The sequence below is a fragment of the Physeter macrocephalus genome, chromosome 20, assembly GCF_002837175.3.
Source record: "Physeter macrocephalus isolate SW-GA chromosome 20, ASM283717v5, whole genome shotgun sequence".
NCBI lineage: Eukaryota > Metazoa > Chordata > Mammalia > Artiodactyla > Physeteridae > Physeter > Physeter macrocephalus.
The window spans coordinates 89,374,158-89,389,525 of record NC_041233.1 but is presented as its reverse complement, the minus strand read 5'-3'; the positions used below and the strand labels follow the sequence as shown (position 1 = coordinate 89,389,525).

The 15,368-nt window shown below is 34.8% G+C and overlaps 1 protein-coding gene across 1 annotated transcript in view; it reads right to left on the bottom strand.

The window, feature by feature from the left end:
* ADAM2 (ADAM metallopeptidase domain 2) overlaps window positions 1-15,368 on the bottom strand; it is a 70,965-nt gene that overhangs the window by 50,032 nt on the left and 5,565 nt on the right. Inside the window, exons 3-5 of the mRNA XM_028481664.1 lie at window positions 14,247-14,302; window positions 10,515-10,593; window positions 1,468-1,544 (exon numbers count right to left, since the gene is read on the bottom strand). Of these exons, the coding sequence (XP_028337465.1) occupies window positions 1,468-1,544; window positions 10,515-10,593; window positions 14,247-14,302 (212 nt within the window). The remainder of the gene's footprint in view (window positions 1-1,467; window positions 1,545-10,514; window positions 10,594-14,246; window positions 14,303-15,368) is intronic.

Below are 15,368 nucleotides of genomic sequence, written 5' to 3'. Positions count from 1 at the left end.
TCTTCAATAAGTGGTGCTGGGAAAACTGGACCGCTACATGTAAAAGAATGAAATTAGAACACTCCCTAACACCACACACAAAAATAAACTCAAAATGGATTAAAGACCTAAATGTAAGACTGGATACTATAAAATTCTTAGAGGAAAACATAGGCAGAACACCCTCTGACATAAATCGAAGCAAGATCTTTTTTTGATCTACCTCCTAGAGTAATGAAAATAAAAACAAAAATAAACAAATGAGACCTAATTAAACTCAAAGGCTTTTATACAGCAAAGGAAACCATCAACAAAACAAAAAGATCATCCACAGAATGGGAGAAAATTGCAAATGAAGCGACCAACAAGGGATTATCTCCAAAATATACAAACAGCTGTTTGTATATATGTACAGCTCAATATCAAAAAAATGAAACAACCCAATCAAAAAATGGATGGAAGATCTAAATATACATTCCTCCAAAGAAGACCTACAGATGGCCAAGAGGCACATGAAACGATGCTTCACATCACCAGTTATTAGAGAAATGCAAATCAAAACTACAATGGGGTATCACGTCACACTGGTCAGAATGGCCATCATCAAAAAATCTACAAGCAATAAATACTGGAGACGGTGTGGAGAAAAGGGAACCTTCCTACACTGTTGGTGGGAATGTAAATTGGTGCTGCCACTATGGAGAACAGTATGGAGGTTCCTTAAAAAACTAAAAATAGAGCTACTATATGATCCAGCAATCCTACTCCTGGGTATATATCTGCAGAAAAGCACAATTCAAAAAGATACATGTACCCCAAAGTTCACTGCAGCACTTTTTACAATAGCCAGGACATGGAAGCAACCTAAATATCCATCAACAGAGAAATGGATAAAGAAGATGTGGTACATATATACAATGGAACATTACTCAGCCATAAATACAGCATGAAATAATGCCATTTTTAGCAAAATCGATGGACCTAAAGATTGTCATACTGAGTGAAGTAAGTCAGACAGAGAAAGATAAATATCATATGATATCACTTATATGTGGAATATTAAAAAAATGGTACAAATGAACCTATTTACAAAACATAAATAGAGTCACAGATGTAGAAAACAAACTTATGGTTACCAAGGGGGGAAGGTGGGGTGGGATGAATTGGGAGATTAGGATTGACATATACACACTACTATATATAAAATAGATAACTAATAAGAACCTACCACATAGCACAGGGAACTCTACTCAATACTCTGTAATGACCTATATATGGGAATAGAATCTAAAAAAGAGTGAGTATATGTATATGTATAACTGATTCACTTTGCTGTACAGCAGAAACTAACAGAACATTGTAAATCAACTATACTTCAATAAAATTAATTTAAAAATAAAAATAAAGCTTCTGATTATAATTTTTCAAATTTGAAAATTATTTCTTAAAAATTCCATTTTTTGTAACCATAAAATTATGTATAACAACCTGAGTCCAGTACATGTGCTAACGATCACCATAGAATTTGGATAACCTTCAATATACCCTTGGTAGTAGCATAAGTTCTGAAAAATAAAGATAAACACATATATTTCTATTAGAATAATTCATGTTAAATGCACTATTCTCAAATACTTGAAACACACACACACACACACACACACACACACACACACACACATATATATGTATGTGTCAAACACTAACTGTTTCCAAAATGGATTTATAACATCATTAGAGGAACATTTGGCTCAATTTTCCAAAACTGTCCCTACATGTCCCAAAGAATAAGTACACTTCCATGATTTTTTCTGTTATAAATGAAACATGACAACCCAATCATTAGGATCAAGGTAAAAATCATCAAAAACTTGTTTCTTCAAACTCTTCTGACTTAATTTTTCAAGGTAGATGTAAAAAATAAATAAACCCAAAAGATAATTTTTTCTTTTCAAGATTACTTTAGTATAATGGCAGAGTAGCTTGCATTGGATTAGCCTTCTCATAAATGACAAATGTAGACTCTCAAAAATTATTTTTTAAACTCCAACAACAAAGGCAGGCAAGAAAAGGTGAGAGAAGGGAATCAACAATAGAAAGAGGAAAACTGCATTTACTGAGTTTTGTGTTAAACTGGTTTTCACCTGAGGGCCTCCCCTTGGCAGGGCAGCCCAAAGTAGCAAATGTTCCAACAAAAAACACAATTTTACTGACCCTGAGAACTCTTTAGAGAAAAGAATCACAAGCTCTCCAATGTATCATGGAATATCACCAGTATATGATTTAAAATATTAGATATATGAATAAAAGAAAAATGTGGCCCATAGTCAAAAGAAAAACCAGAAAGAAACTGATTTCAAAATAACACCGGATTTTGGAATTAGTAAATAAATGGATTTAAAACAGATATTAAAAACATGATGGGGCTTCCCTGGTGGCACAGTGGTTGAGAGTCTGCCTGCCGATGCAGGAGACATGGGTTCGTGCCCCAGTCTGGGAGGATCCCACATGCTGTGGAGCGGCTGGGCCCATGAGCTATGGCCGCTGAGCCTGCGTGTCCAGAGCCTGTGCTCCGCAACAGGAGAGGACACAACAGTGAGAGGCCCGCGTACCGCAAAAACAAAACAAAACAAAACAAAACAAACATGATGAAGAACATAAAGGAAATTTTGGGCATAATAAGGGAAGCAATTAGGAAATTCAGCAGAGAAATAAAATGTTACAAAAATGCCAACTCTAAATTCTAGAACAAAGAAATACATTTAAAATGAAATACACTGGATATGTTTTACTGACACTGAATATGGCAAAAAAAAAACAACAAAAAACAAAAACCCTAGAATACAGATCTATAGAAACCATCGAATCTGAAAGAAACCTGAGAGAAAACAAGCTTTAAAAATGGAATATGGCTGCAGCAACCTGTGGGGCAATGTTATCTAAAATATGTTTAATTGGAGGTCCAGAAAAATGGAAAGAGAAAATAGGTATAAAAGTATTTGAAAAAATGATGGCCAAAATTTCCCCAAATTTAGTGAGAAACCACATTTATAGATTGAGACAATGAATAAACAAATGGGCAATGGCTAAACCATATATAAAAGTAGAACTCTGACCTGCAGGAAACCAACCTCTTTACCGACAATAAATAGCTGACTTTGTAGGAAGTCATGCTGCTATCTCCAGTAACAATCCAGGAAGCTAATATAGCAATCAGTCCCGATAACAAGGATTTGATGAAAAACTATCAGCTTGTTCTTCCCTGGTGGCGCAGTGGTTGAGAATCTGCCTGCCAATGCAGGGGACACCCGTTTGATCCCTGGTCCGGGATCAAACATGTCGCAGAGCAACTAAGCCCGTGTGCCACAACTCCTGAGCCTGCACTCTAGAGCCCGCGAGCCACAACTACTGAGCCTGCAAGCCACAACTACTGAAGCCCGCGCACCTAGAGCCTGTGCTCCACAACAAGAGAAGCCACCTCAATGAGAAGCCTGTGCACCGCAACGAAGAGTAACCCCAGCTCGACACAACTAGAGAAAGCCCACGCACAGCAACAAAGGCCCAACACAGCCAAAAATAAATAAATAAAATAAAATTTTAAATAAATAAATATAAATAAATATATAAAAAATAAAATAAAACTTTCAGCTTCCCTAATTTTTGTCCCTGCTTCCACCTTAGAACCAAGGAGAGAAAAGCCAAATAAACACTCCAATCACATAGTTAACCCATCTACAGCAACCTCCACCAACAACCTTCAATCAGAGCACACCTGAGGTCTTCCCTTCCTTCCACTATAAAGCTTTCCCACTCTTCTGCCTGCCTTTGAGTATCTGCCAAGATGCAAGTGACAGTGGATGACGTCTTTGCTATGAATAAGTAACCTTTGTTTATTCTCATTTGCTTGGTTTTTATTTATTTCCACAAGACCTAAGGAACCAATCATATAATAAACTGAAGAGAACATCTTGAAATAAACCAGAGAAAAGTAACACATAACATTCATAGGAGTAATGATGTAAATAATGGTACTTCTTTACACACACACACACACACACACACACACACACACGTAAGGAGGCAGGACACAATGAACAAAAAAAAAAATGCTGAGAGAGAGAAAAAGCCCTGGCACTTAGAATTATATATTAAGCAAAATTATTCTTCAAAATTAAAGATATGGAGAGTTAACTTTTGGTATGACATCATGAGGAACTCTATAGATCTGATCCCTAGTGAAACTGATGAAAATAAGTAAATGACAATTTAAATCCCCCAGAAGTGGACATAAGGACAAATAGTCCTAAAAGAAAATAAATAAAGAGCCATACAAGAAAATATGAAAAATTCAGTAAGAAAAATGAGAAACAAAATCAAACTAAAGACATTTCCATATAAATGAAAACTTTGAGAATTTGTTGTTAATTGCCCTGCCTTACAAGTAATACTTAAGGAAATTCTTCAGGTTGAAAGTAAGTGACCTCAGATAGTGATTCAAATCCACATAAACATCCAAAGAAAGCTCATACAGGTTATTATGTAATTTAAAAACATAATATAAATGCGTATTTCCCCCTTTTTTCTCTTAACTGATTTAAAAATCAATTGAGTAAAATAATATGAATAGGGCATATTATTGGGGCCAGGAAATATATTTGCCAATAACAGCATATAGGAGGTGAGTGGAAACAAAAGAGGTACTGGGTTAAGGAAATGACTGCAGATAGTAAAGTAATTATAATAATGTACTGTTGGGTTTGTAACATTAATAGATGTAATATGTACAACAATAATACCATAAGTGTGAGGGAAGTAGAGTTTTATAGGAGCAATGTTTCTATATATCACTGGAATTAAGGTAATATAAACCTAAATCTGCATCTGATAAGTTAAAATGTGTAAGGTAAGCCGTAGGGGAATCACTAAAAATATAACTGAAAAATATTGAAAAGGGCTTCCCTGGTGGCGCAGTGGTTGAGAATCCGCCTGCCGATGCAGGGGACACGGGTTCGTGCCCCGGTCCGGGAAGATCCCATATGCCACGGAGCGGCTGGGCCCGTGAGCCATGGCCGCTGAGCCTGCGTGTCCGGAGCCTGTGTTCCGCAATGGAAGAGGCCACAACAGTGAGAGGCCCGTGTACCGTGAAAAAAAAAAAATTGAAAAATCATTAAGGAAATTTAAATTCTTCAGTAAAATATATCCACCTAACAGGGAAAAAGCCACTAAAAAGAGAAAAAAGAGGAACAGAAACACATGAGACACATACAAAACAAAAAGTAAAAAGCAGATGCAAGTACAACTATATCAATAATAGCATTAAATGTGATTGAATTAAACAATCCAGTAAAAGGCAGATTGTCAGACAATGTGAAAAGACTACTATAAACTGTTGAAAGACAACATGCTTTAAGTTCAAAGACACAGACTCAAATTAAAGGAATGAAAAAAATTATCATGTAAATAGCAACCACGAGCAAACTGGATTGACTATATTTATATCAGACAAAGTAGACTTTGAAAGAAAAAATTGTTACTAGAAATAAAGAGCAGTATTTTATACTAATAAAAGGTTTACTGCATCAGGAGATATAACACTTGTAAACATAAGTACCAAATATCAGAGCACCATAGCGCATAAAAAAATAGGTAGATACTAAGGGAGAAATAGAGAACTCAACACTTATAGTTGAAGACTTCTTTTCTTCTTCTCTGTCACTTTCAATGATCGGTGCAACAACTAGGCAGAAGATCAGCAAGGAAATATAAGACTTGAAAAAAAAATCATAAACTAAGTAAACCTAGCAGACATCTGTAAAATGCTCCACCAAAGAATAACAAGATATGCATTCTTCTTAACGTGTACACAAAATATTTTCCAGGATAGACCATATGCTAATCCGTTAAAAAAGCCTCAGTTTAAAAGTATAGAAGTAATAAAAGTATGTTTTCTGATAATAAAGGCATTTGTTAAGAAATAATTAACAGAAAACATTTGGAGAAACTCACAGACATGGAAATTAAATATCATATCCCTAAATAACCTATGGATTAAAGAATAAATCAAATATGAAACCAGAAGATATTTAAGGGAAATGAAAATGAAGACACACCATACTAAAATGTATGGGATGCAGCTAAAGTAGTGCTTTCGATAAATTTATATATATATAAAAGCATGTATTAATAAAGAAGAAAGATCTCAAAGTAATATCCTATCCAACCACCTATAACACAAGAAAAAGAAGAACATATTAAACCTAAATTAAGCAGAAGAAAGGGAATAATAAAGATTAGAGTGAAATTAATAAGAACAGATAATAGAACAAATCAATGAAACCAGAAGCTGGCTCTGCGAAAAGATAAACAAAATTGACAAATCTTTATTTAGCTAGATTGACTATGAAAAGAAAAGAATCAAATTACTAAAATCAGAAATAAAAGTGGGATATTACTACCATCCTTATAGAAGGATTATTAAGGGAATGCTAAGAATAATTGTATGCCAACATTAGATGATGTAGGTAAATGGATTAAATTCCCTGAAAAACAAAAAATACCTTCCCTGTCCATGGTGCTTCTTCTAGCACCAGAACTTGTGGACTCACAGAATGCCTTATCCACTGCCATGGCTTCTGCACAGTGTTGTGTCTGATACAGAAACTTATTTCTCAGCAAATTAAGGGCAGCAATTGGTTTATGTACATGTCTTACCATATACTCTGTCATCTGGAAGCAGCTGGCCTAACTGAAGGGTAGACCAGGTTACTGAATACTCATTTACCATAGTAGTTGGGAGACATTACTCTGAAAGGCTGGGGTTATGTCTGAATCAAGACCATTATATGGCATGGTTTTCTGAGAACCACAGTACATGGGTCCAGGAAGTAAGGTGTTGAAATGGGAGTGTCTCTTCCCACCATTATACCTAGTAACCATTTTGTAGCATTTTGCTTTCTGTCCCAGTAACTTTTAGCTTCTAGCCCCCAGTGGGGAATTTGTTCACCTGGGGACACAATAAAAATTCCACTAAGTAGGAAGATAAACTTCCAACTGGATATTTTGAGCTCCTTTTGCCACTGCACAAACAGGCTAACCCAGTGGCTGGAGTGACTGACTGAACACAATAGGGAAATCTGTTGCTTAAAGAAGTGCTGTGTCTTGAACCCACCTGAGCATAATAGTAACCAAAATAAAATATGATTAAGGATGCAAACCCTTTGGGAGTGAAGATTTGTGCTATTCTGCTAGGTAAGTATCCGTAACAAGCTCAGCAATGGAAATGGGGAGCAGGTAGTGGGAAAAAGAAGTCATACATAGCAATCATGACTTATTATAGAAATGAAGACTATAGTAGCTTTAAATATTTTTCTCTTGGCTTGTCATATGTATATGTATCTTTATTTGTATGTGCTAACCATTTTTCTTCTTTTTCCCTCTTCCTGTTATTAGTTTACATGCAAGTGGTTGGAGGTTAACTTTACAAGTTAATTTAACCTCATGTTAACATAGTATTCAGTTGGACCTGTGACTAAATTTGTGGAGAACTTAATATAGCTAGCAATGGACACAGTGACTCGTGATTGTGTGTCTTATCATTTTGAGGGAAGAATGAGAATTTCCTTACTTGGGAAAAGGTTGGCTGAATCTTGCTAAATAGAAATGTAGGGTGATTTTGTTGTTTTTCCAGAGTTCAAATGTGTATAAAAGAGTGCATACAGAAACTAAGTAGTCAAAGTTGTAGGCTCTGTCAATTATTGACGTATTGCTACTCAGCTTCAAATTAACCTTTTGCCTGCTTTGTGCAAATGAATATGAGCCTCTTAATTATTTTTTCCTTTGCCAGGTGGCACTGAAGCTTTGCTAGTAAAGGGTACTGGAGAGCATGGGAAGACAGCTTTGCTATTTGGTTCCAGTGCGCTAGCTTGGTAGGCTCCTGCAGAGGGTACAGCTTTTTGCAAAGCCAGGATCCCTCATTGCTTGGAGATTCTCTGGTACCCAGATCCTTTGGTGCATGGTGGTCTCTAGCACCCATCAGCCAGTAGTATCCTCCCATCATCTAGGCCCCTCTCCTTCCATAGCAAAGTGACTTTGGTGAGACATCTTAGGAACAGCTTTCCTGGGTACCCAAAGGACAGATTTCCAGAGGGTTCTAAAGAGAAATTTTACAGCAAGATCTCTTGGTACAGCACCACAGTGACTTGTCCTATTTGAAGATCCATGGTCGTGCCACTTTTAACAATCTCAACTCTGGGGCAAGGAAACTGTCTTCTTTATCCCAGTCCTAGGGTTGCTGGCTGCTTCTTGTATCTGAAATTCCTATGACCTTTAGAGTTCTCTTTACTTCTTATTTTTTACTCTAATCCTTGTTACAATTAATAATTCTTTACATTAAACTTTCCATGTGTAAATTACTGCGTGGTATCTTTAGACACAGACTAAAACAGTATCTTATATTTTTAAAATATTTCATTGACTTATCATATTTGTACTTTTTCACTGTGGTCCCATATACAGGTTCATCTGTATAAATCATACTTTATATAACCCAGGTAAATTACCTCTTCCTTTCCACCACATTTCATCCACTTCCTTCCAAATGTGGTTTGTATTATCCAGATTGATAATGTATTTAATTCTTCAGAACCATCAGTAAATTATATCAACCTTATACATAAGTTGACTGGAAAAGTTGGAAATTAATAAATAAATCATTTTTAGGTCAGCATAGGATAAAATTTTGAGATGGAGGAATCAAAAGTTTATTATTATTATATAATTTCTTTCTCCAGTTTTTCTCTTATTTTTATCATTGTCATCTTTCGCACTATTTTCCTTTATTATATCTTGTTCATTCTTCTATTAGCACTCAAAAAAGAATGTGTATAAACTCAGTAACAGTAAGAATGTTGCTGTTGTGTGTGGTCGCCTACAAATGTTGATGAGATCAAGTTGATAGTTCTGCTCAAGGCATCAACATATTTGCTGAGTTTCTTTCTACTTCATCTATCAATTATTGAGAGAGAAATGTTTAAATCTTCAATAATAATAATAATTTACCTATTTCTTTTTTCATTTCTGTCAATTTCTGCCTCTTATAATTTGAAGTCTATTTTTATGTGCATACACATTTTGGATTGTTATGCCATCTGGTAATTTTACTTTTTAACCATTATGAGTATCTCTCTGTCCTGGAGAGATCATAAAGTAAACTGCAGAAACTAGGAACAAACTCTTTCTGTGTCTAACTGGTTGCTTTATTTTCGTGTAGATACATCTTTAGTTAGCAAGATAACATAACTTTTAGGGATGAAAATCATTTGAAAATGAAAAATAGATTTATATGCTTCTAAGCTAATTTAATAAACTTTCCTGGTTTTTCCTACACTGAAGAGAGGCTTGCAGCTTTGGCAAACATAATTTACCCACATGGCATTTGAGGCCAGCATTCAATAACTTATTACATCCAGGTTATAAATAAAACATCTTTGCTTTCTCTTTTGAATTATACATCTGTCTCTCATGATTACCCCCTGGGAGGTAGGAAGTAGAGTTAGGTGTCAGGTATGGCAGAATTACATAAAATGCAGGTGCGGGATACTGCGGCCCTGCGCATCTCGTCGTCTCATTGTTTTAACTCTGTTTCTCTCCCTCTCTTTTTCACCACACTCACACACAAAAAATGCCACACACACATATATTGTGTGTATATACAGAAGTATGTCTATAATATTATGTATATATGCACGTGTGTATATATCATAAAACTTTTTGAAAGTATGCATTATTTATATATTTGTATAGAGAACTCCATAGATGATTCACATGTATTTGACTACTCCGTTAGGCAAAATTTAAAGAACTCACCATACCTATTATTTATCCTGTTAAGAGCTTAGTCTCTATAAAAATGCTTTAATTTCAAAAGTAGTGGTTAATTTGCTACGTAGAAATCAGGAATGCAAATTTAAAAAAATACAGGAATTGGTAAGGCAGGGCAAATGTAAAAAGCAAAACAGCATTTCAGGCATGGGTATTCCTTGAAATTCTAGGCACACTTCTCTATTATATTTACAACAAATGGCAAACTTTATTAAATGAAGCTCCAAATATTCCAAGTAGATGAAAATTTAATATATTCCTAAATGTGCATGAAATTTAATGTGTATTGATTTGGTCCCTGAACATACTTCAGACAAGTCTTTGGATTTTCCTTTTCTTCCTAGATTTAGCTTTCCTGATTTAAGTCATGTTTTTTCATTTTAAGTATTTCACCCCATATTCAACCCTTTTGCCACAGATACATAAACATATACATGTGCATCATCATGAAATAATAGCTTAAATGCATCACTATCATTTGTGGTTTGGTTAATCATCTGTGTCACAAAGCTAATTCAAGACACATCATCAAAAGGAAATGGTTACATTCACGCAAAACAACTCCAGCCTGTTATACTCTAGCGACATGTGTACCCTGAGTAAAACAGTCACAGAAACTCACATAACAAAGGTAAAACAGACAATAAAAATCATACCTGAAACTGTTGTTCAAGAGGTTTCATACTTCCTGTGCCACTATAACCATAAACCCTAAAATTATGAGGTAAGAAAGCTCTGTAAAATAAAGATAAAAAGTATTTAGTGGAAAATTTGTTTCCTAGATTTTATTTCGAAAAGGTATTTCTTTTCTTATACTTATTATAGATAGGTAGGGAGAGGAGAGAGAGAGAGAGAGAGAGAGCGCACGAGGGAGAGATTCTCTGAGTACATGGATTTAGTTTTAATTTTGCTCAAAAAATTCTAGTCTTCAGACCTCTCCTCACTCACCTTACTGTCACACTGTCCTCCTTCCTGTTTTTTAAGCACAACAGGCAAACTTTTGTCTCAGGGTATTTGCACTAGCTGTTGCCCCTTCCTGGGATGTTCTTCAACATGGCTCATTGTCTCACCTACTTCGAGTCTTTGCTGAGGCTTTGCTGAGAAGCCACGTCTCACTGAGGCTTCTCTTGACAAGTTTATAAAAATTTGCAAATTTCTCAATTATTAAAGCATAGGATTTCCAAATGACACTTCTTAGTTTGCTCTATATTTCTGCTTAAGCATTTATCACTTTCTAACATTCTTCCTAATCCATTATTTGTCCTACCATTATTAGTCTCATCTGATAACAATATAAAATTCATATCCATTTTGTTTACTAATGCATCTCAAGCTCTTAGAAGAATATCTGGAAAATAGCAAATGGTCAATAAGCATTGAACTAATATGAAATGAATTCAACAGATCAGGTGGAGATCTCACATTAAAATACATTGCTTGTAATATGGGAAGAATATGCTTAAAAGGCTCTATAAAGAGAAAGGGTGGGTGTAGGGATCTCATTTTCATTTTTCCAATTAGTATAGTATAAAGATTTGTGACAGCCATGGCAGTCTGGATTTGTGAAAACAAAAGGTCAAAGAGCCAAACCGCTGACAGAGCAAAAGTTTTTGTATTCTTGTAACAAAAAAAGAAAATAACGCACAGTGGGGTGGAGCTCCAGGGAACACACAGATTCTGGGTTGAAAGTCCTATAAAGAGACTTAGCTAGTGATATACAAGCACTGTTTTTTGGCAAAGACAGAAGTCAAATATCCATGCTTGGCCCAGGAAGAAAGCTATTATTTGGGAGCCTAGAAACAAGCAGAACTTTTGGTGGCTGTGCAGTCCTGGAATAAAAATATGAATATTTAAGTTGCATCAGATTCATAGCTTCTTTCCCTGTAAAATCATCTGCCAAATTTTGAAGTTGCAGAGTAGCCAAGGAGCTAAACTTAAAAATCTCTGGGGCTTCCCTGGTGGCGCAGTGGTTGAGAGTCCGCCTGCCGATGCAGGGGGACATGGATTCGTGCCCCGGTCCGGGAAGATCCCACATGCCGCGGAGCGGCTGGGCCCGTGAGCCATGGCCGCTGAGCCTGCGCGTCCGGAGCCTGTGCTCCGCAGCGGGAGAGGCCACAGCAGTGAGAGGCCCGCGTACCGCAAAAAAAAAAAAAATCCCTAAATATAGTTTTAAAGACTGATGCAAACCAAAATAAAACCTTCAAAGTATCAAGAAGAAAACGAAGATGTTCCCTTCAAAGAACAGCAATAAGACTGATAGCTTAAGTTGTCAATAGAAACGAGGAAAGCCAGAAGACAATGGAATAATACTTTTAAAGGACAAAAGTCACTTTTTTTTTTTTTTTTTGTGGTACGCGGGCCTCCCCCCGCTGCGGCCTCTCTTGTTGCGGAGCACAGGCTCCGGACGCGCAGGCCCAGCGGCCACGGCCCACGGGCCCAGCCGCTCCGCGGCACGCGGGATCCTCCCAGACCGGGGCGCGAACCCGTGTCTCCTGCATCGGCAGGCGGACGCGCAACCACTGCGCCACCAGGGAAGCCCCAAAAGTCATTTTTAAAAGGTTATCCTAGAATTCATTCCTGCAAAAAAGTTCTTAAGAGTAAGGTTAATATTTAACATTGAATACAAATTAATCAGAAACAAGCAGACCTACAGTAGAAATATAGAGAATTCCTGAGACATATAAAAATTAACTGCAGATAGAAACAAACGCAGGAAAAAATGAAGAGCAACAGAATGGGTAAATTTATGCTTAATTATAAAGGGATATTGACTATACAAAAAATAATAGTTGTATCTCACTGGGGTTTAAAAGCATACAGGAAAAATAATGAAAAGGTAGAAGGTAAGTGAAATTAAAAGGTTTGAAGATCTAACAATGTATGATAACTGGTAAAATAATAATGTATATTAGATTTAATAATTCAGGGATTAATACGATAATCTAGAGAAAATACTAAAAGAATAGTAAAAAGTTGTATAACAAAGAATTTAATTGAGGGAAAATGGTATAATAAAAAATAATAGATTCATTAAAATGGAGACTATGTAAGAAAAAGAATAAAAGGTACAAAGAAAAAAGGTGACTTCAGACATTATATGGAAAATTAAAGGATCAAGAAAAACAAGGACATCTTAAAATTGTTGAACAAGGCTGGGTAATAAGACCTTGTACAGTATTTAATATAGTGTGATATCTGTTCAGATAAATAGGGCTCAGGAGTAAACATATAAAATAAAATAGTCCAGAAAGATATCCCACTCATAAACAGTCATTTGATTTATTACAAACATTTCATTACAGTGCAATGAGGAAAGTATATTTTTCCAATAGCATGTGTTGGATCCATTGGATACTAAAACGATAAAATATTTGAATCTTGTTCCCCATGCTCATGAAACACACAAACATCAATTCTGGATGAACCCTAGAGTTGAATATGAAAGTGAAAACAATAAAAGCTATTAGAAAAAAGTGGCAGCTTGGATTCATGACTGTTTGAAGACAATGATTTTTTTTAATATGAAAAGAATAATAGCTACAAAGAAAATAATAATTTGGACTGCATTAAAAGAATTTCAGACTCAGTAAAAAAAATCCAGACTGAATAAAAAATTGAAAGGGAATGACAGGAAAAATTCCTCCAAAAGTACTCTGCAGATTCAATGAAGTCGCAATCAATATCTATGGCTATATCTTTGTGGAAGAGTTTATTATAAAATATATGAAAATGAAAAGTAGTAAGAAAAGCCAGAACATTCTTGATGAAGAAAAGAATGGAAAGACCTTACTCTTTAAGCTATCAAGATTTATAATAAAGAGACAAACTGACCAAAACTTTTAATAAAGGACCCATTTTAAAAACGACCACTACTGTTTTGATTTTTCTTTATTCCCAAATATGGTGTGCTTATTTTTTTCCCAATTTCCTTAGCTGGCATGGGATTGAGTTTGGCTAATTACAGTTGTATTCTAAGTCCTTAATACATTCTGATATGTAAACTAATTTAAAGAATCACTGTTCTTTCCACTCAAAAATCCACTATGCTGTTTCAAATATAGTTGAATGTAAGAGAACTCAAAAACAAGTTGTATTTATGTCTTGATAAAAATAGAAAAATATCAAAATTCATCCTCCATGAAACCACATAAATAGTCAAATAGTAATCTGATGCTGCTGGGAGGGAAAAAGATGGGAGCATACATGTGGATTCAGGTCCTAGATATTTATTATATAGGCTTAAAATGTTTTTCTTAAGCATAAAATAGGAGACAAATAGCCAGCAACTAGAAATATTTACAAATGCAAAATAGTTACTTTCTGGATAAATACGAACAATAATTATAAATAGAACAAAGACAGGTAATAAAATAATGTAGGTCACCTACTTTTGCATTAGGTTCACAGTGTACGTTTTCCCTTCAATTACAATGTTGTAGGACACCTGGCAGGAGAGTATATTAAAAAAGCAAAGAAAAGTGGGAAGAATGTTAAAAAGAAAAACTATCATTTTATGTTAACAATAATAACATTCTAAAGCACACTAATACAATTAAAAAAGAGGAAAATTTATAACTTAATATTGATTTATTCCAATGGAATCAGATATTTAAATATTTGCTTTCATAGTAAAGATAGATGGAAGAATATAATTGGTACAGTTTCTTATTAATTTTAACACTTACGCAATAAGATAGACCCTGAAATATTGTTGATTTGCATCCAATAATTGTGTTAGCTTAATATTGAGGCCATTGCAAAATTTATGCTTAAAATGGAAGAGTATAACTAAATTACTGAATAGAAAATTTAAATAGTATAGCAAAGAATTAACAGCACAGCATGTTTAATATTTGTAAATTTTATAAAATTTGTTCCAAGTTTGGATGCAATACTCATGGATTTTATTAAGAAAGAATGTCTACATATGGAAAATTTAGTCTTTATAGATCAGTTTGAGGAGCCTTGACCTCTTTCCATTATTGGGCCTTCCAATCCATGAGCATAGGATCTACTCAATTTATATACATCTTTACCTCCTCTCATCTGGTTTTGCTGTCTTCAGTGAGGAAGTTTTGCTTTCCTTTGTTACATTTATTTAGACTTTGACTTTTATGTAGTGTAAGTTATATCTTTAAAATTTATTTTAAGTTTTAAAATGTTTGAAGTTTATTTAAATTTTATAGGATTAAAAGGTTTATTTTATAGGATTAACAAAGTTAAGTTACATTCTTCTGTTGCTAAGTTATTTTATCATATATGGTATTGAACTTTGAACAATAGTTTTACTGCTTCTAATGCTATATGTATATTCATTTCCTCATATAATTCTAAAAAGTAGTTAATTCATTGATATTCTAAGATTCAATCATCTTAACAATTTAGATGTAAATTGCATTTTGCCATTGGTCATTTCTTTCTTTTTTTTTTTTCTTTTTTTTAATTGAAGTACAGTTGATTTAGAATGTTGTGTTAGTTTCTGGTGTACAGCAAAGTGATTCAGTTATACA